Source organism: Aulonocara sp. 'chitande type north' Nkhata Bay, linkage group LG22 (assembly GCF_057382095.1).
Source record: "Aulonocara sp. 'chitande type north' Nkhata Bay isolate Kocher_YH1m ecotype deep benthic linkage group LG22, A_spYH_male_GT1.1, whole genome shotgun sequence".
NCBI lineage: Eukaryota > Metazoa > Chordata > Actinopteri > Cichliformes > Cichlidae > Aulonocara > Aulonocara sp. 'chitande type north' Nkhata Bay.
Window position 1 is genome coordinate 10,921,272 of NC_141364.1, and position 22,452 is coordinate 10,943,723.

Here is a 22,452-nt window from a genome sequence, read left to right on the forward strand (position 1 = left end):
ATGAACTTTTGTTCTGCTGCCCTCAGTCATATCTGAATATCTGTTTCATTGTAACACCGTAGCGTTGTTTCAAATGTCAAAAATGAGCAACCAAAAAGCAAACCCACAATTTGTGTGCACTTTGCCAAAGAGTACACTGGACAGCCTTATTCAGGTGAGGAAAGCCTTCCAAAACACTCTCTCTGAAAATAACATTTTAAAAGAGGATACAAAGACAGCCAGACAGCAAATCAAACAGCTGATGGCCCAAATTTCCCTGATGCGTGCCGAGCTGGACCAGTATGAGATCCAAGCTGGAGAACTCACTGATGAATCAGTGTCACGCAAAGTGGAAATGAGCAGCGCCACCAAAGAAAAAGGGGATCAGACTTGTTCAGGTCAGACCAACAACTTTGACCTTGACATGAACCGTCTGAAACAGCAGCTTCAGCAGAGGGACAGCGAAATCCTGACCCTGAAACAGGAGAAGGACAGTCTGTCTCCCAAACCTGCACAGCTTCAGACACACGAGAATCCCAAAGTTGTGTGCACGCTGCCAAAGAGTATAGTGGACGACCTTGTTCGGGTTAGGAAAGCCTTCCTAAAAGCTCTGTCCGAAAATAAACGTTTAAAAGAGGATTCAAAGACAGCCAGACAGCAAATCAAACAGCTGATGGCCCAAATTTCCCTGATGGGTACCAAGCTGGAACAATTTAAGATCCAAGCTGGAGAAGAAAAGGAGGAACAGACCATCGCCTTTGACCTTGAAATGAACTGTGTGAAAGAGCAGCTTGGGCAGAGTGACAGCAAAATCCTGATCCTGAAACAGGAGAAGGAAAGTCTGTCTGCTGAGCTCGCACAGCTTCAGCAACACCAGGCCTCTCTGGCAGACACTCTGTGGAATGAGAAAAAACACAGAGAGAATCTGGAGCAGGAGAAGAAAGTGCTGGAGGAAGAAAGTAAAGTCCTGGAAGAGCAGAAAGTGGTGAAGGACACAAAAGAAATTCAGAAAATTCTGGACGAGCAGACCCAAGAATTAGTGGAGGCAAAGACTGAGACAGTAGAGACAGCAACCCCAGAGTCGCCCTCATCAGAAACCCTCCAGGTGTATCACAGTGCAGATGAGACCAAACAAATACTGGAGACAAAGGCTGAAACACCAACACTGGAGAAAACACTGAAAATGGAGGATAAGTTGCGCGTCAACAGACTGATCCAGTCGGTGGTTTTTCAGGCCATAGAAAAAGTCTCCTCTAAATACAAGCTCTTCACAGAGCGCCTCACTCCCGACTGCATCAGCGATCGCCTGATTGAGAAAATCTGGCCTGATGTTGAGAAGAAACATTTGGATCTGTCCCCAAAACGGCTGAAAAATCTAGACAAGGCCATTCTCAAGAATCTTTCCAAAGCACATAACTGCAAGGAAAAATATTTGATTTTTAATCTGAGGGAACAGCTTGATAATATTACTGTCCCAGCCTTCACCGAAAAGCTGTTGTCATTACCAAGAAGAGTCCTCAGTGTCTCTAAACACAGAGAAGAGTACAAGGAAGTGGTGAAAAACGTCACTAAAGATCTGGTAATGCACGCTATGAGCCAAGAAAATGAGACGACAACATGGCGTCCAGGAACATCAGATTTTATTATACAGAAGCTTTCCCATAAGATCTGGAACAAAATTCTGTCCAAAAACTACAAAATGTCCTTGGAGAACATTGAACAACTCGCCCTGACGGTGTACAACGAACTCCATGACAGGTGGGATTCTCCAGCACTCTTATTGAAGTCAAGCAACCCAGTGGTTGACGAAGCAATCATCAAAACCTTCAAAAAACACGCCAAACTGAGGAGCCAAAACATCATCTTTAGGGCTTTCTCGTGTGCACGCTAAAATTGAACTGACACGTGCATGCCACTATGTGGCAAAACTCTTAAAGTGGCTTAAAATATTCATTGAAATTGGGCATCTAAATTTAATTTTAAGACCAGGTGGTTAAAAAGAACCCCTCTTCTTCTCCCAACTTCCTTCTCTCATCACCAACTGGCCGAGGCAGATGGCCACCCCATCCCAGAGCCTGGGTCTGCCGGAGGTTTCTCTCTTTTCAAAGAGAGTTTTTCCTTCCCACTGTCGCCAAAGTGCTTGCTCTAGGGGGTTGGACTTTTTGTGCAATATTGTAGGGTCTTGACCTTACAATATAAAGCACCATGAGGGAAGTGTTGTTGGAGTTTGGTGCTGTTTCTTAGCTCAAAATGTCCAATTACAACAGGACATTTTGAGTTCAGAAACAGCACCAAACCACAAAATAAAATAAAATAAAAAAATAAAAAAAACTTTGAATTTGTGCTTTGTTCTATTTGCTGTAAATTTGCTAAGAATGTCATATCAGATTAGAATTGTTTGTCTCAATATCATGTATCGTAGCATCGCCCTGTAGTTCAATTTGAAGTGGATGTCACAGTAATGTGTTTCTGTATGTGTGAAAAACACGGGAGACACTCAAAGTATAACCGGTGTTTGAGGTTAGCTGGTTACATTTGTTTAGATATTCTACTCTCCGTGTTCCAGATCCCCAGAATTGATATTTTCACCAAATGGTCTTTTCTGCCTGCCAGTGTGTCATGCAGTTTTCAAGATTAAAGACTTTGGATAAGAAGAAAAATAAATCCCCACTCCTGGAAATGCATCTAGCCTTCATAACAATATTATTTACAGACAATTAATTATTTTAATTTTGAATAGAAAGCCTTCAACCTGGTTTTATTTAGATTTGTTTAGATTGTGTTCCCCCTCAGACTGACACATCTGAATTAAAACTGATAAACAGGATTTAAAAGGACACTGAGCAGCAGATCAGTCCATGTAGAAACAGGACATAAGGTTAAGGAACAGGGGGGATCATTTGATTGTGGTCATTTTTTGATCTGACTCAGTGATGCTGGCTTCTCTCCTGGACACATCTTCTCTTTGCATGCAATTCACTGATGTAGAATAGGTGTAACACGGTGAAGGACCAGGGCGCCTGACTGTAGCATGATAAATAATAAGCTAATCAGAATTGCTTCGCCTACGGAGGCCGAATGTTTGAATAAAACACAGGAAACACAAATAGAGCCCAAAAATAAATATATTATTTATGTTAAGTTGATGCTGAGTTTATAGACAGATATACAAAAAATAAATATGCAAATATATCACAACAAAAACAATAGTAATAATACAAAACAGCTCATTCCTCATTTCCCCTTTAATTTAATGACTGATATGTTGAAATGGTTTGACACACAGTGAAATGATTTAATGCTCAGCAGGAAGTGCATATTCAAATTCATCTCCACATTAAGATGAGTGTAGCCTGGAAAATGGTTAGCCACACAGGACACAAACACTGGGGTTCTTAACGTGCAGTTTTTATTGTCAATAACCAAAAATGTCCTTTGACCTTTACTTTTGTCAAACAGCAACCATGTGGACTTGTACTGAACACTGACAACATGAGAGGTAACGTGGCAAAGTAACAGAATAAACGATTTTTAAAAAAAGATGTGCCGGCACAATATGAGGAAGAAAGGAAATGAAATAAAATACAAAAAAACACAAAAATACGGCCGTCAATGAAGTGACCAAAATGCAAATTAATCGAGCCATGACGTCAGAAGCTCTGTTCTTTGTGGGCGTTACCCATTTCAATCAGCCAATAGGGAACGTTGTTGTGGGCGGGGCCTGTTTCAAAGATGAAAGGCAAGAGAATCAGGCTTGTGACATCACAGTCAACCCAACTCTATAAATAGCAGGTGAGACCCACACAGGACAAGCACGTTTCTTACAGTCACGAGCGATTCACTGGATGAACTTTTGTTCTGCTGCCCTCAGTCATATCTGAATATCTGTTTCATTGTAACACCGTAGCGTTGTTTCAAATGTCAAAAATGAGCAACCAAAAAGCAAACCCACAATTTGTGTGCACTTTGCCAAAGAGTACACTGGACAGCCTTATTCAGGTGAGGAAAGCCTTCCAAAACACTCTCTCTGAAAATAACATTTTAAAAGAGGATACAAAGACAGCCAGACAGCAAATCAAACAGCTGATGGCCCAAATTTCCCTGATGCGTGCCGAGCTGGACCAGTATGAGATCCAAGCTGGAGAACTCACTGATGAATCAGTGTCACGCAAAGTGGAAATGAGCAGCGCCACCAAAGAAAAAGGGGATCAGACTTGTTCAGGTCAGACCAACAACTTTGACCTTGACATGAACCGTCTGAAACAGCAGCTTCAGCAGAGGGACAGCGAAATCCTGACCCTGAAACAGGAGAAGGACAGTCTGTCTCCCAAACCTGCACAGCTTCAGACACACGAGAATCCCAAAGTTGTGTGCACGCTGCCAAAGAGTATAGTGGACGACCTTGTTCGGGTTAGGAAAGCCTTCCTAAAAGCTCTGTCCGAAAATAAACGTTTAAAAGAGGATTCAAAGACAGCCAGACAGCAAATCAAACAGCTGATGGCCCAAATTTCCCTGATGGGTACCAAGCTGGAACAATTTAAGATCCAAGCTGGAGAAGAAAAGGAGGAACAGACCATCGCCTTTGACCTTGAAATGAACTGTGTGAAAGAGCAGCTTGGGCAGAGTGACAGCAAAATCCTGATCCTGAAACAGGAGAAGGAAAGTCTGTCTGCTGAGCTCGCACAGCTTAAGCAACATCAGGCCTCTCTGGCAGACACTCTGTGGAATGAGAAAAAACACAGAGAGAATCTGGAGCAGGAGAAGAAAGTGCTGGAGGAAGAAAGTAAAGTCCTGGAAGAGCAGAAAGTGGTGAAGGACACAAAAGAAATTCAGAAAATTCTGGACGAGCAGACCCAAGAATTAGCGGAGGCAAAGACTGAGACAGTAGAGACGGCAACCCCAGAGTCGCCCTCATCAGAAACCCTCCAGGTGTATCACAGTGCAGATGAGACCAAACAAATACTGGAGACAAAGGCTGAAACATCAACACTGGAGAAAACACTGAAAATGGAGGATAAGTTGCGCGTCAACAGACTGATCCAGTCGGTGGTTTTTCAGGCCATAGAAAAAGTCTCCTCTAAATACAAGCTCTTCACAGAGCGCCTCACTCCCGACTGCATCAGCGATCGCCTGATTGAGAAAATCTGGCCTGATGTTGAGAAGAAACATTTGGATCTGTCCCCAAAACGGCTGAAAAATCTAGACAAGGCCATTCTCAAGAATCTTTCCAAAGCACATAACTGCAAGGAAAAATATTTGATTTTTAATCTGAGGGAACAGCTTGATAATATTACTGTCCCAGCCTTCACCGAAAAGCTGTTGTCATTACCAAGAAGAGTCCTCAGTGTCTCTAAACACAGAGAAGAGTACAAGGAAGTGGTGAAAAACGTCACTAAAGATCTGGTAATGCACGCTATGAGCCAAGAAAATGAGACGACAACATGGCGTCCAGGAACATCAGATTTTATTATACAGAAGCTTTCCCATAAGATCTGGAACAAAATTCTGTCCAAAAACTACAAAATGTCCTTGGAGAACATTGAACAACTCGCCCTGACGGTGTACAACGAACTCCATGACAGGTGGGATTCTCCAGCACTCTTATTGAAGTCAAGCAACCCAGTGGTTGACGAAGCAATCGTCAAAACCTTCAAAAAACACGCCAAACTGAGGAGCCAAAACATCATCTTTAGGGCTTTCTCGTGTGCACGCTAAAATTGAACTGACACGTGCATGCCACTATGTGGCAAAACTCTTAAAGTGGCTTAAAATATTCATTGAAATTGGGCATCTAAATTTAATTTTAAGACCAGGTGGTTAAAAAGAACCCCTCTTCTTCTCCCAACTTCCTTCCCTCATCACCAACTGGCCGAGGCAGATGGCCACCCCATCCCAGAGCCTGGGTCTGCCGGAGGTTTCTCTCTTTTCAAAGAGAGTTTTTCCTTCCCACTGTCGCCAAAGTGCTTGCTCTAGGGGGTTGGACTTTTTGTGCAATATTGTAGGGTCTTGACCTTACAATATAAAGCACCATGAGGGAAGTGTTGTTGGGGCTTGGTGCTGTTTCTTAGCTCAAAATGTCCAATTACAACAGGACATTTTGAGTTCAGAAACAGCACCAAACCACAAAATAAAATAAAATAAAAAAATAAAAAAAACTTTGAATTTGTGCTTTGTTCTATTTGCTGTAAATTTGCTAAGAATGTCATATCAGATTAGAATTGTGTGTCTCAATATCATGTATCGTAGCATCGCCCTGTAGTTCAATTTGAAGTGGATGTCACAGTAATGTCTTTCTGTATGTGTGAAAAACACGGGAGATACTCAAAGTATAACCGGTGTTTGAGGTTAGCTGGTTGCATTTGTTTAGATATTCTACTCTCCGTGTTCCAGATCCCCAGAATTGATATTTTCACCAAATGGTCTTTTCTGCCTGCCAGTGTGTCATGCAGTTTTCAAGATTAAAGACTTTGGATAAGAAGAAAAATAAATCCCCACTCCTGGAAATGCATCTAGCCTTCATAACAATATTATTTACAGACAATTAATTATTTTAATTTTGAATAGAAAGCCTTCAACCTGGTTTTATTTAGATTTGTTTAGATTGTGTTCCCCCTCAGACTGACACATCTGAATTAAAACTGATAAACAGGATTTAAAAGGACACTGAGCAGCAGATCAGTCCGTGTAGAAACAGGACATAAGGTTAAGGAACAGGGGGGATCATTTGATTGTGGTCATTTTTTGATCTGACTCAGTGATGCTGGCTTCTCTCCTGGACACATCTTCCCTTTGCATGCAATTCACTGATGTAGAATAGGTGTAACACGGTGAAGGACCAGGGCGCCTGACTGTAGCATGATAAATAATAAGCTAATCAGAATTGCTTCGCCTACGGAGGCCGAATGTTTGAATAAAACACAGGAAACACAAATAGAGCCCAAAAATAAATATATTATTTATGTTAAGTTGATGCTGAGTTTATAGACAGATATACAAAAAATAAATATGCAAATATATCACAACAAAAACAATAGTAATAATACAAAACAGCTCATTCCTCATTTCCCCTTTAATTTAATGACTGATATGTTGAAATGGTTTGACACACAGTGAAATGATTTAATGCACAGCAGAAAGTGCATATTCAAATTCATCTCCACATTAAGATGAGTGTAGCCTGGAAAATGGTTAGCCACACAGGACACAAATACTGGGGTTCTTAACGTGCAGTTTTTATTGTCAATAACCAAAAATGTCCTTTGACCTTTACTTTTGTCAAACAGCAGCCATGTGGACTTGTACTGAACACTGACAACATGAGAGGTAACGTGGCAAAGTAACAGAATAAACGATTTTTAAAAAAAGATGTGCCGGCACAATATGAGGAAGAAAGGAAATGAAATAAAATACAAAACACAAAAATACGGCAGTGGCCTCTGTCTGTGCAGAACAAAATACAAAGAGCTAAATCACACAAGGCTCCTTTAAAAAAAAAAAAGTGGAAGTGTTACATACATTTTCTATAAACACTGATATTCCACAGCAATCTCAGCTCACTTGGAATACTGCAGCACACAGCTCACAACTTATCCCTTGCATGCAGAAAATAGCCGCTCATACACATACAGGTCCTTTGCATCATCCATTTCAGAAACACATCATCTTGTTAAAATACTGATGTTTTACCACTGCACTACAATTATACCAATATGTTTCAACGAGTTATGTGCATATTTAACAATTCCTTACCAACAATTTAACTTCTTCACAACAATCCGATCCACATCCACAAATAAAAGTAAACAGGAAGTCCCAAGATGCATTTCTTGGTAAGTTTTTTTGGGGAAACTGCAGGTAAAGCCTTAAGCACTGCTCCCCCCGCGACCACAATATGTAACTACACAAACCAATAAAATTAACAGGTTCAAGTGCACATAACATGCAGATAACATGCAGATAACAAAAGAAATAGCACAAGAAATAACATAAAATTACTCAATAACATTGTTGTCTTAACATACATGGAAATAAAGAAACAACATTTTAAGACCCTGTTTTGAACCTTATATGGATATTTGGTTAACTGAAGGTTAACTGGCATGTTTTCTGCTACTGCAAACATACGAAATCCCATCTCATCTTTAGGTTGCTGCTCTGCGCTGGTCCTTTTCAGCTCATCTTTGTCAGGATTTGGATGGAAGACTTTATAATAAATAACTTTAAGTATTAGACCGAGGACGTAAACTGCAATAACACAGGCAGCTGTGATTAAAGCGTGCATGGGCTGTATCACAAAATCAGGAGGATGTTTGCTCATCTTCCAGCACCACACAGCACAGAGGATGCAAATATCAGTCATTATCAGTCAATAACCAGCATTTTTCCGTCTACAGAAAATGAAAATGGACTTTCTTTTGGTACTGTCACGAATACCTCGTACATTAAGGGATAGTATTTTTAAGGAACTGAAATGTAAGTCTGCCATAGGGGAAGAAGGGAACAAATAAAGTGAACTGGATGTCTGTTATTAAATTAACTGAAACTTGTAACGTGCTAAGGTATAAACACCTAAAGAAGATGCTCTCAAAAGGGAACAATAAGTTTTCAGTACCTCAGTAAAATTTATCAGACAGTTTTTTCTGTTTTCAATGAAGTGACCAAAATGCAAATTAATCGAGCCATGACGTCAGAAACTCTGATAGCCTGTTCTTTGTGGGCGTTCCCCATTTTCAATCAGCCAATAGGGAACGTTGTTGTGGGCGGGGCCTGTTTCAAAGATGAAAGGCAAGAGAATCAGGCTTGTGACATCACAGTCAACCCAACTCTATAAATAGCAGGTGAGACCCACACAGGACAAGCACGTTTCTTACAGTCACGAGCGATTCACTGGATGAACTTTTGTTCTGCTGCCCTCAGTCATATCTGAATATCTGTTTCATTGTAACACCGTAGCGTTGTTTCAAATGTCAAAAATGAGCAACCAAAAAGCAAAACCACAATTTGTGTGCACTTTGCCAAAGAGTACACTGGACAGCCTTATTCAGGTGAGGAAAGCCTTCCAAAACACTCTCTCTGAAAATAACATTTTAAAAGAGGATACAAAGACAGCCAGACAGCAAATCAAACAGCTGATGGCCCAAATTTCCCTGATGCGTGCCGAGCTGGACCAGTATGAGATCCAAGCTGGAGAACTCACTGATGAATCAGTGTCACGCAAAGTGGAAATGAGCAGCGCCACCAAAGAAAAAGGGGATCAGACTTGTTCAGGTCAGACCAACAACTTTGACCTTGACATGAACCGTCTGAAACAGCAGCTTCAGCAGAGGGACAGCGAAATCCTGACCCTGAAACAGGAGAAGGACAGTCTGTCTCCCGAACCTGCACAGCTTCAGACACACGAGAATCCCAAAGTTGTGTGCACGCTGCCAAAGAGTATAGTGGACGACCTTGTTCGGGTTAGGAAAGCCTTCCTAAAAGCTCTGTCCGAAAATAAACGTTTAAAAGAGGATTCAAAGACAGCCAGACAGCAAATCAAACAGCTGATGGCCCAAATTTCCCTGATGGGTACCAAGCTGGAACAATTTAAGATCCAAGCTGGAGAAGAAAAGGAGGAACAGACCATCGCCTTTGACCTTGAAATGAACTGTGTGAAAGAGCAGCTTGGGCAGAGTGACAGCAAAATCCTGATCCTGAAACAGGAGAAGGAAAGTCTGTCTGCTGAGCTCGCACAGCTTCAGCAACACCAGGCCTCTCTGGCAGACACTCTGTGGAATGAGAAAAAACACAGAGAGAATCTGGAGCAGGAGAAGAAAGTGCTGGAGGAAGAAAGTAAAGTCCTGGAAGAGCAGAAAGTGGTGAAGGACACAAAAGAAATTCAGAAAATTCTGGACGAGCAGACCCAAGAATTAGCGGAGGCAAAGACTGAGACAGTAGAGACGGCAACCCCAGAGTCGCCCTCATCAGAAACCCTCCAGGTGTATCACAGTGCAGATGAGACCAACCAAATACTGGAGACAAAGGCTGAAACACCAACACTGGAGAAAACACTGAAAATGGAGGATAAGTTGCGCGTCAACAGACTGATCCAGTCGGTGGTTTCTCAGGCCATAGAAAAAGTCTCCTCTAAATACAAGCTCTTCACAGAGCGCCTCACTCCCGACTGCATCAGCGATCGCCTGATTGAGAAAATCTGGCCTGATGTTGAGAAGAAACATTTGGATCTGTCCCCAAAACGGCTGAAAAATCTAGACAAGGCCATTCTCAAGAATCTTTCCAAAGCACACAACTGCAAGGAAAAATATTTGATTTTTAATCTGAGGGAACAGCTTGATAATATTACTGTCCCAGCCTTCACCGAAAAGCTGTTGTCATTACCAAGAAGAGTCCTCAGTGTCTCTAAACACAGAGAAGAGTACAAGGAAGTGGTGAAAAACGTCACTAAAGATCTGGTAATGCACGCTATGAGCCAAGAAAATGAGACGACAACATGGCGTCCAGGAACATCAGATTTTATTATACAGAAGCTTTCCCATAAGATCTGGAACAAAATTCTGTCCAAAAACTACAAAATGTCCTTGGAGAACATTGAACAACTCGCCCTGACGGTGTACAACGAACTCCATGACAGGTGGGATTCTCCAGCACTCTTATTGAAGTCAAGCAACCCAGTGGTTGACGAAGCAATCATCAAAAGCTTCAAAAAACACGCCAAACTGAGGAGCCAAAACATCATCTTTAGGGCTTTCTCGTGTGCACGCTAAAATTGAACTGACACGTGCATGCCACTATGTGGCAAAACTCTTAAAGTGGCTTAAAATATTCATTGAAATTGGGCATCTAAATTTAATTTTAAGACCAGGTGGTTAAAAAGAACCCCTCTTCTTCTCCCAACTTCCTTCCCTCATCACCAACTGGCCGAGGCAGATGGCCACCCCATCCCAGAGCCTGGGTCTGCCGGAGGTTTCTCTCTTTTCAAAGAGAGTTTTTCCTTCCCACTGTCGCCAAAGTGCTTGCTCTAGGGGGTTGGACTTTTTGTGCAATATTGTAGGGTCTTGACCTTACAATATAAAGCACCATGAGGGAAGTGTTGTTGGAGTTTGGTGCTGTTTCTTAGCTCAAAATTGTCCAATTACAACAGGACATTTTGAGTTCAGAAACAGCACCAAACCACAAAATAAAATAAAATAAAAATTAAAAATTAAAAAAAACTTTGAATTTGTGCTTTGTTCTATTTGCTGTAAATTTGCTAAGAATGTCATATCAGATTAGAATTGTTTGTCTCAATATCATGTATCGTAGCATCGCCCTGTAGTTCAATTTGAAGTGGATGTCACAGTAATGTCTTTCTGTATGTGTGAAAAACACGGGAGATACTCAAAGTATAACCGGTGTTTGAGGTTAGCTGGTTACATTTGTTTAGATATTCTACTCTCCGTGTTCCAGATCCCCAGAATTGATATTTTCACCAAATGGTCTTTTCTGCCTGCCAGTGTGTCATGCAGTTTTCAAGATTAAAGACTTTGGATAAGAAGAAAAATAAATCCCCACTCCTGGAAATGCATCTAGCCTTCATAACAATATTATTTACAGACAATTAATTATTCTAATTTTGAATAGTGAAATGCCAAACACTGAAATGATTTAATGCACAGCAGAAAGTGCATATTCAAATTCATCTCCACACTACAATGAGTAATACCTTCAGATATATCTGTGGCTAATCAGACAAAAGGTCAGAGTGCTACAAAACAGAGCCACGTGATCTTTATAAAACATTCTACATGACTCGGTCTCTTTCTAGTCGTCCTGTTCTCGGCCAGCTTCCTCATTCTTTTATTGCAGTGTGCTGATGGGGCAGACGGACAGTGGTCTGCTATGTTTTCTGCAACTGCAAACATGCAAAATCCCACCTCATCTCCGGGTTGCTGCTCTGTGTTGGCTCCTTTTAGCTCATCTTTGTCAGGATTTGATTTGCTTTGGTACCTGGTCAAACTTAAGCTCTACTCTGTCTGCAGCAAACTCGCAGGCAGCAGCTTCTCCCCCCTCACTCACATTTGTTAGTGTTGTGCTCAGTCGCCTAGTGTCTGAGCTTGAATTATACCAAAATTAGGGGGGATTTACGACTGTGCGCTATGTGCTTCAAATATTGTGTCGTTTTTGTTTTACACAGTTGTCAGTCAGGCATCTAACTATGAAACAAATTCGAAGATCCTGGGCTTCTGAAACAGCAACCCAGGCTTAAGCCCAGCAAGCCCGTCGCCGCCGATGAAGGCTCCCCCAGCCTGAGCCTGGCTCTACTGGAGGCCTCTTCCTGTTAAAATTGAGTTTGTCCTCTCTGCGGTCACCAACTGCTGCTCAGAGGGGATCGTTTTCTCTCTAATATTGTAGGCTCTTTAGCTTACTGAGGATATGACTTAGAAAAAAATGAATTACTGAAATATGAAGACAAAAACTAATTTTTTTATACATATTTGAGAAAATTGTGTCTTAAATTTTACAGACATTACAACTAATCCTATCTGATTATACACATTATTCCATAAACATGTCATTTGACATCCTCTGCACCCTTAATGATAAGTTTTGACACTTCAGTGTATATATAAATAAAGACAGTTTGATGATTAGAATAGGTTCTAGATTTTTCCAAGGCTAGTAAGCTGATCATCCGCATTAACTTCTGATGCATGACAGAAACCACTGTGCTCAGAAAACAGAAACGAGTTTACACCTACTTCACGAGGAAAGGAATTAATGATTACGAATCTTTTTTTTTTTTTAAATGCATTGGTCATCCATGTTTCCAGAATCAGATATTTTGTGTAGTGTGTATTTATTTCACTGAGAACTTTCTGTCAAAGCTCATTAGAAGTTTGAACTCTAAATGAGCAACATTTCCAAAGAAAAGAGGCAAACAGGGAAGAGCTCCACATATATTTATGGCATTATTTATTTGAAGCTACACAGAAGAAGAAAAAATGACTGCTCGTAAAAAGGTGCAAGGATTACATGTAGGAGAATTGTATTACATAAATATCTACTAGGCCCTGGTCAGCTTTGATCTGCCCTGAAGCGGACATGAAGCTACTTAATACGAAAAGGAGGCCATCGATTAAGAGTGGATGCCATCTAGACAGGCACTAATACAGACAGAGGCACGGGGATCTGGGCGGGGAGGTTCAGACATCACTCAGGCAGGTTTTCTGCTAACTACTCTGCTCTTCAACATCATTTCCTCGAAACTTTCTCCTGCCTCTTCAAGTATAAAAGAAGATGATAGAAGAAATAAAGGTCACATTTTACACAGCTGGAATGAAGCCTCATCATTCGTTAACTTCCTCAGAGGCTTTGGGCATTATCTACTGGGTGAAACCGCTTCTACCTCATGGATGCTACTGCAAGTCCATAATACGTTCACTGTACACTCAGCAAAGACATTCCTTTCATTGCACGTCATGTTATAAAGAAAGCTGTCAGTTGCACAAATCTCTGTTCAGTTTTTTTTCTCCTGTTCTTCTTTAAAAAGTTCTCTGCCTACTTTCTTCAAAGTAGTGCGTTCTTCTGCTAAAAAATACACAATCAAAACACTCCACACCGGTGGCAGGAAACAGCATCACTACTACAGATAACCAGAGGACCATGATGTTGCTGCTTCTTCGAGCATACAAACAGGTTACATAAAGAAATGGACAGTTATGTACGTCGATGGCTTTTCCCTTTGAAGCCAGGAGATCTGCCTGGTCAGTATAAAGTGTCCTGTGAGAGCGAGGAGGTGGAGGGATGACTAGCGAGTATCCACGAGGTCCTTGTGTAGTGTCAGGTGAGCGGGAAATATCTGATGATCGCATACAGGTTTCATGTGAAGATGTGGAGGAAAAGCAGCAGTCGTCTGGATGTTCTACGAGGCGCTTTCTGGAAAGGCGACTCTTTGGCGTGCACTCCGGGGTCGATTTCGTGCCGGGGCGCCGGCTGTACGTTCGCTCTTGGGTTCGGACGGTTGACTTTCAGCCTGCGGGGTGCCGGCATCACCGACAAGCTCACGCAGGAACTTGAACTTGGACAGGAAGAGCTGCCAGACTACATACCAACCTGAGAGGTAAAAGAAAAAAAGTGTAAATGCAAATATCTAATGAGCCTATCATATGCCTTTACACACTGACACATGGTTTGAGAACTACACATTATGTGTGGGGAGATTTCACTGACACACTTTGGGCTCTTTAACACCAACTGAGCCTTACATAAATGCCACAGTCACCAGATCTAAAGCCAACAGAGCTCCTTAATGTGATGAAACGGAGGATTCACGTTGTGGACGTCAAATCTGCAAATCTGTAGCAGTTCTCTGACAATTTCAAGTCAGATACGAGAAATTAAGGCAGCTCTAAATGCAAAGGTTGGTTCCGCTTAATTTAGCAAGGTTTACCTAAGAAAAAGGGCTGACAGTGTATGAAAAAAAACAGTCCTAAAAACTAACTGTTGTAGCAAGTATGTATAGGTCCTCAGTCATTCAGGTCATAGTAATCCTAAGGAGTTTGGAAAGAAAGCGACTGGACTGTTACTTCATTATCCTGTTTCTTTTCGCTCCGGGACCGTCTGTACATAATTTCGTTCCACCCCATGATGCGAATGACAATAAAAGCTTCCTTGAATATCTTGAAGTTTCGTGATGGGGTGTCGCCTCTCATCTGAGAGGCTTCTTCAGTTGTAAAACCAAATGGTGGAGAGTCCCAGGTATTTATACTCCAGTGGGGGTTGTCCCTTAAGAGGGCTGTTGACCCACTATTAATCACGTGCCTCATCACATTTCCTAGGTGTGAAAAAAAGGCGGGGGACATTACCCACTCTGAGACCTTGCCTCACCCCAACGTGTGAGGGGTCACCTGAGTGGGGATGCCTGAGAGTAAAAATTTTTAACTCAAACACACAAAAGCCTTTTTTCAAACTTCTATTGTACAATTAAAAGGAGGCGAGTGGTGTAGCGTTTACTAAAGGAGCAGACAGAGCAATATGTTCTTCAAAGGATCCTGAATTAAAACTCTGCAGTGCTTTTTAGCAGCAGGTGAAAAAACAGCTTTTAAAACTTTAATGTAAGGCAAAGTCTGCAAACTCCTGAAAATCAGATTCAGCCTACTTCATATACATGTGCTTTTTATGCATTTTTCGGCAGTTGAAGGCACTTCTTGGCCTTTCTTAACTCACAGAGGAGACAAGAAACAAGAGAAAATTCACACTTACTGAAAGAATTTTACAGTTTTTTTCTTTAAAAGCGATTCATTATCAGAATAGTCGTTGATTAATTTAACATTTGACGAGTTAAAGGCTGCAGTAGTAGGCACATGAGTTTAAGTTTAAGGTAAACACACATAAAAGTGAGTGTGAGCTAAATAAGAAAATCCAGAATGAGGCAAACAGCATTTTTCTTCCCTGTAGTCTGCAGATCATATGAGCCACAGTTAGTAAAGCGAAGGAGGCAGTAGATAAAAATAGAAAGGCACGCAGGGAGACTTTAAAGGAGTAGTTCTGCCTTTTTTAAAGGAGACTTTTCATTATGAGAGTCTCTTACTTTACACCCAGCTGCTATAGCCCTTTGTTAGCCAAGTTAGCCACCGAGAATGACCACCAACAAAACACCAGACCCTTTAACATAACGTTGGGACACCAATTAAGAGATTTACATACGTGACTAACGAAGGTTTTCTCATATAAACTTACCAAACAGCATGAAGAGCAGCGCACAGATGAGTGCGGCCACAATGACCAGCACTGTGAGCCCGACACTCTGCCACATCGTAGCTGGACGTCCGGCAGCAACAACAGCATAAGGAGAATGAGGAGGACAGGGGTTTGCTCAACACCGCACGCAATACTGTGGCTGGCTGTGTTGGTGGAGTCGAAGGGCAGCGGGCCGAGACGAGAGGGACAAACAGCAGGGCATCGCAGGTTCGCTGCGGCTTGTTTTGCTAGCTCGTTGGCTAGCTTAGCTGCTAGCAGCGGTTTAAAAATCAATCGTAAAGGCCGGAAGAGTGGAACATTAGCTGACTGTAGCCAATCACAGCAGGGTAAAGTCCTCCTCCTGTTCGCTACATCACTGCAACATATATTTACTTGCGCTTTCAGACCAGACAGACGTGCTGTAAGCCACAACAAAATCGGCGTCGTGAGCCGACTCAAAGTGAGCATGCGCGGGTTCACGTTGACTTCTGGGTGATGTAGTTTATCTTTAATTCCGTGGGGTTTTTTCCTCGATGGTTACAGAAGCAGGATAAAGGGAAAAAGGTAGTCTAATAAATAAAGAACATAGTTGAAGTAACAGCGCCACAGGCACACAGTGTACTTTGAGACAGTGCAAACATTTTTATGTACAACAGTGGTTAAAAAAACAAACAAACAAACAAACAAACAAAAAACTCCAAATGACGTGAAGTAAAGGAAGTAAAAAGTAAAGCGGAGACTGTACAAGAGTGCTGCTCCCGTAGTTTATATAATACTTTAACAAGAAAATCATTGTCCCTAAAGTCTGTGTGTGACTCTCACTGACTGACCGAAAATTCAACTGGTTACTTTTGTAAAAGCCATCAATTTTCAGGCCCCAAAATATAATAAATATTATATTAAACCGTGTGGGGAGAAGATGATGACACAGTATCAGAGGGATGAATAAAGCGGTGACGGGTGGGAGATGGCTGATCTCACCCTTTATCCTGAAGCTACTTTGAAGTAAAGTATTCATACATGGACATAGATTGTCAAATAGATGGCTGACTTTGACTTCAGCCATGGTGAATATGTAAACTTCCTTAGGTAAGAAAAAGAATGCAACCCAACCTATCATTAATGTTATTATTACTGACTGGATTGAGGATAAAGAAGTGTTGTGATTGGTCAGTGGTTTAACACACAGATCATTCCATCTCAACTGATCAAAAAAGGAAAAAACTCACTAAAACTTGTGTAAAAATTTCATGAAAAATAAATCCAATACAATACAATCTTTGGCTGCTGTACATAAATATGAGTAATTAAAAATTATTTTGGGAACATCACAAATTTCAGCTTTATTATTTACAGAATCTCGGTCTTTCTAATAAAGTTAATTTGGATTTGGTACATTATGTCCTAACTGGGAAATATCTGACTGATGCTGTGAAATCATTTTTTGTTCCTTTAATATCGGTGAAAGAGTTTACCTGATTTGAATTGCTTTAAATAATATTCTGTTCCTCATATATGAGAGAAGTTGTTATCAAAATATCAGTACTTTCCCTACAAGTGGTGGTTTTTACAAACCTCCGAGTGTACTGTCAGTGATCGAGCGTCCAGATATTTTCCGGACTTTAAGTGTCATGTTGACTCGAGCTACACTGCCTAGAATCCATATTCACAAAGAAATAGTACCGGAAAAGGAAAGTGACCCCACAAAAGGAAATATTATATAAATGCCTAAAAATACACAGATCTTAAGAGTGATTTAAGCTTTTATTTATTTATTTTTTGCATTGATAAAAATGATAGCAGGGATCTGATGTTTTGCATAGTAGCTGTTAAGAAGTGTATTTTCCCCGGGGAAATTTTTTAATGCAAATCAGGAATGGTCATCTTGGACTCTTTACCAAAAAACAAAAAAAAAGAAAAGTTGATGAGCGACCCACGTGGCCTGTGCAGCCAGTCACTTAGCTCAATTAACACGTTGTTTGTAGAAAGTAACACAAAATGTGCATTTGTCAACAACACGATGTCAGCTAAAAACATATTTGTTGTGTGGAAATTAGGTTTTTGTGCTGGTGATCATGATCTAAAAAAATAAACCTCTGAAGATCATTATTAGCATTTATGCAGGATTAATAGTGTGTTATAAAAACTGTCCAAAACATTATCACATGATATTGTTTTATGCTTCATTGTGAGGGTTTGTGAGTTGCAAAGATGCATACTCTCCTGTAGGCAGAGATGAACCTAAAGCGAGTCATTTATTAATGGACTGCTGCAAAATCCAGGAAGGAAAAAATACAAAGTCTAAAAGGGGTAACTGGGAAACTATAAACCATAAACATAGAGGAAACCACTTCAAGGTGAACAAACGCTCTGATGAAGGACAAAGGAAAACAATAATTATATATATTATATGTGTTTGGAGAAGGTGAGATGGCTGTTTACAACGGCACACAGCTGAACTGAATCACAGAAGACGAGACACAGGAAGCAAAACTTAAAACAAAGACTGAGTAATGCTTAAAATAAAGCAGGAAATGAGCTCCCTGAATGGGGAAAAACACAAATCATGTAAATGAAAGTAAACACACACATAAAAAACTGAAATCAAATGGATTATTTAAATAAAGAAAAATAAAAAATGCTGGGTAAACTTACCCATGACATGTTTGGGTTGTGCAGGCTGACAGCTATAGAGTAACCAATACAATAGAGTAAATTTCCCACCATCACTGCAGAGTATACTTAGCAACAGACGGCATGTAATTATATTCTCATGAACCTGCCAAATATTTAGATCATTAGTAAATATTATATTATTATTACTACAGTATAAGTGAAATGTAAAGCATTTGCGACCAGAATCGTTGAACTGGTAATAAAACATATCACTTAGGAGTTTTTTGTACGTTCTGTTGGCAAACTTGACAACTTTTACAGATGCTGTTCTATAAAAATGTTGAATATTTCCCTCTGAAATGTGCAAAAGAAAAACAACATTTATTTTTTTAGGCCTTTCTGAAGCAGAAACTGTGATGAGATGCACAAAAAACATATAATCGTGTATTTCAGGAAGAATAAAAAGGACACCTCACCCTGATATTTACTGCACATCCTTTTGTCCCCCCAGTTAAATCACAAAAAAGATTAATATTACATGACTCAATGAACAATTTTTTCCATTGACCTCTATAACACTGATGAGTTATACCTGGCCTGCACAGCTTTACAGATGCTCTGTTTCTATGTAGGCCTATACGTGCTGGCAGACATTTTCATACTCTGTTTCATTATAAGGGTTAAATGTGCCGTTCCACGCTCAAAGACGGCTTTTTTGATAAAGGCCTGGATTAGGCTGTGCAGCATTTCTTCACAAGCCCAACAGGTGGAGTCATGAGCAGCCTCATGAAAGACATGAAAGCCCACTGATAAAAGATTTTCAGCCAGCTGTCTGTGGGCGTATTCAGTCTTTGTTAGCAATAAAAGATTTCCAACTCAAAGGTCAGGCGACCTCGTTAGCAGATCAAATCCTGTGAAGTTTGGTAAGAAACCCCCACCTATGTTTTGTTACGCCCTTGCACTTTAATTTAATCGAGGTCGAGCGTCTAATCTGGAGCATCTAATCCCCACCACGTTCTTATGTGGGTGCAGAAAGTCAGAAGCGATCAGATTTGGCCCTGTGCCCCTCAGTTACACTTTCATTTCCACATTGGAAGGCTTTAAACACGTAAAGCTCCATTACTGCTGCCAGTCTGTCTCTCAGCAGACATCTGACACCATGCATTGACATGTGAATACTTGTATTCACTCGTTCACTTAAAGAAGCCTCAGTATTTGCATATTATGCTGAGACGTGGACACAACATGAGTCATGCTACATGGTGGCATTTTAAAACTGGAAGGATGGTGCAAGTTCTTACAATTAACTGAAAGCCCCAAGGTAACGCTGTCATGTAAGCATGATAGATTACTTGGGCCTTTCACATGCGTCATTATTCACATTATTCACATCATTATTCTGTATTTTTTAGCAACCAAATCAACAGTTCTCTTACTTGGTAATAAAACTTGATTAAAAACAGTTTTCTGTCATCTGTAGTCCAACAAACCTGATGAGTCAGATGCAGTTTTTTCTCCACAGGAAGGAAGGAGACAAGTCAGATAAAGAGAAACTCCCCTTTTTTTTAAAAAAAACAACAAAAAACAAAAAAACCCAAAAACCCTTTTAATATGACATGACCTATTAGCTATCACTACATGACCTTGTTACCACCATCTTAGCAAGACATAAATTGAAAAAAACAAAACCCACCAAAAAGGTCATATGCCATGAATAGCTCTGTTTTGCAATTGTGCAACAGTGAAGGGAAAGTGGAGCGCTGCATGAAAAATCTTGCCAGTCATCAAAAGTACAGGGTCCCATGGTGGGCAGTGAACTTTTCAATCTAACCATCCGCATCAAATCTTTTGGGTAATATATATATAAAAATACAAATTAAGTGTGTGCTTGAGGTCTTTTGAATGAGCGTGTCCCATAATGTAGCTACAAGTTGCTCTCTGCTACCAGTGTTTCCACTCTGTAAGGACACAAAGCAATGTGAGGACATTGATGCTCGTGGACCCTTACGGTCTCTATTGCAGGTGGTAGTTGCTCCTTTAGCTTAGCCTGGGCAAACCCCAGTAGTTGAGGCCTGGCCACTCAGCTCAGTCACTCGAGGAGGACTCTGAGTAGAGCTGCTGCTCCTCAGCGTTGAAGGAGCTAGTAAAGGTGGTTCAAGCATCTTAATGGGATGCTCCCCGGATGTTCCTAGGTGAGGGGTTTAGGGCGCGAATGACATGCTGGAGAAATTATACAAAATTCTATTTATGTCTAAAGAAGCAAATCATTTCATATTACCTTAATTCTTAAAGCTTAACTCTGCTGTCCAAGCTGAATTCTGCAGACCTGAATCAACTTGACTTTTGACAGTTTGGAGGGCGGAGCCCAAAGGAAGAGGGGTCCTAATGTGATTGGTCACTTTCAAAGCAGTGATGCTGCAGGTTTACTTTACTGCATTAGTAGCAGCAACACAAGCGCCGTTTTACACTGTATTTGATTACAATTTGTATAATGAAGTTTGCTGAATTAACTTTAAAACTTTAAACCAGAGAGGAGGTGACACGTTGTAATTTTTATACATATACTTGTAAGATTGTAGCTTTATAATTTTAATATTTTTGTCTATTTTTGACCAATAAATCATTACATTCAGTTTAAACACGTCTGTGGATGTAAGCTGAATTTAAAGGATTGTTAAGATAACCCCACTCTACACACCTGATCACATAAACAAACAAACAAACTGGGAGTATGTTGTGAACAAAATTTGTTTTTCGGTCTGTTTTCTTCTCTGTGCAGCTGTTTTTTGCTTTTAAGCAAACTGTATCTCCTTTTGTTATCTTTAATATGTGGGAGCTAATACCAGTTTAATCCCCACTAACTTTCAAAGAAAGCAGGGAAAGTACAACACGAGCACATCACTGGAAAACTGTTTGGGCTTGAATGAGTCATAAATCTTTGACCTCATAGTCAGAGCAGAGGTTACTGTTTTCCTTTCTCCAGCAGCTTGTTACCTGAGTTTCCTAACGTCCTGTGGCCAAACAAACTCCCTGTGTAACTGATGTTCATTTGAAAGGACGGACAACCACGCTGCTCGTTAAATTCAGCACCTGCTTGATGCAAATGATGGATGTTCAAGTGTGTTTTCCTGTTTAAGGGCGGTAAAGCCTGAAGCTGATTTTGGTGGAAGTCTCAGCAACAACCGCATTTGTTACCTAGAAAATTGATTCTTATCTTGTCCGCCTGCGAACAGAATTGACTTTATTAGAAAACAACGTGCGCTTTGTGTTCTCTTTGTTGAACCATAACTCACTTGTGGTTTTTCTGTCCTTACTTTCTGCTACAAAAGCAGTAGTGTGGTTACGTGCTGCAGAACAAGTTTTAACCTGCACTGCTGACACTTTGGTATTCACATTCAGAAAGTACTCCAAAATATACATTGAGTAAACGGCAGCTGCGTGGCTGCAAAATGAAACCAAGAACGGCAGTTTTTCTAATCGCCAAAGAACATTTGTACCGCTTCAGAAAAAACATTTTATTTTTTTCCGCACTATAGCTGTCTGTCTTATCTAAATGTCCTCTTGGTGATATACACTGAAGCTAAACATGCTCCAGACTATACTCAACCTCAAGTCAAGCGCAGTGGTACGGTACACAGTGAAACAAGACATCGTGTGACTGCAGTTGTGGACCCTCATCACCACAAATACAGCTCAGAATATGAACTTGAGTGCCATCCGATTCTTAATCCATAGGGTTGAATATGATGTTGGTCCACAATTTGCAGCTATACATGTTTAAACTCTTCTGGGATGTCTTTCCAAGGTTCAGAAGTGTGTTTATGGGAATTTTTGACCGTTCTTCCAGAGGTGCATTTGTGAGGTGAGACACTGAAGTTAGATGAGAAGACCTGGCTCGCAGTTTCCTCTCTAATTAACCCCAAAGTTGTTTTATCAGGTTGAGGTCAGGACTCCATCAAGCTCCTCAAACATCTTTTTTGACTTGCTTTGTGCACTGGTGGACATATTGGAACAGGAAGGCATCATCCCCAAATGAATGAAATGAATGAAGTAAATTGGCCACAACCAGGTGTTCAAAGCCTGGAGGAACTTACCGGAGAATTTTCAAAGCTATAAATGATGCCAAGGGGTGTGAGAGATGAA

General features: G+C 40.7%; 2 protein-coding genes across 2 annotated transcripts in view; one reads left to right on the forward strand and one right to left on the reverse strand.

Annotated features, from left to right (window-relative positions):
• Positions 1-11,147, forward strand: part of LOC147303572 (uncharacterized) — a 34,756-nt gene extending 23,609 nt beyond the window's left edge. Inside the window, exons 6-8 of the mRNA XM_086281273.1 lie at positions 11-1,861; positions 3,835-5,691; positions 8,880-11,147. Coding sequence (XP_086137399.1) covers positions 11-1,861; positions 3,835-5,691; positions 8,880-10,739 — 5,568 coding nt within the window. The 3' untranslated portion in view covers positions 10,740-11,147. The remainder of the gene's footprint in view (positions 1-10; positions 1,862-3,834; positions 5,692-8,879) is intronic.
• Positions 11,148-12,904: 1,757 nt separating this feature from the next.
• Positions 12,905-16,162, reverse strand: smim13 (small integral membrane protein 13). Its single transcript, XM_086281450.1, has 2 exons — positions 15,694-16,162; positions 12,905-14,067 (listed from the first exon to the last, which is right to left on the reverse strand). Exons 1-2 carry the CDS (start codon positions 15,767-15,769, stop codon positions 13,877-13,879), a joined length of 267 nt encoding a protein of 88 aa, XP_086137576.1. The 5' UTR covers positions 15,770-16,162; the 3' UTR covers positions 12,905-13,876.
• Positions 16,163-22,452: the final 6,290 nt, after the last annotated feature.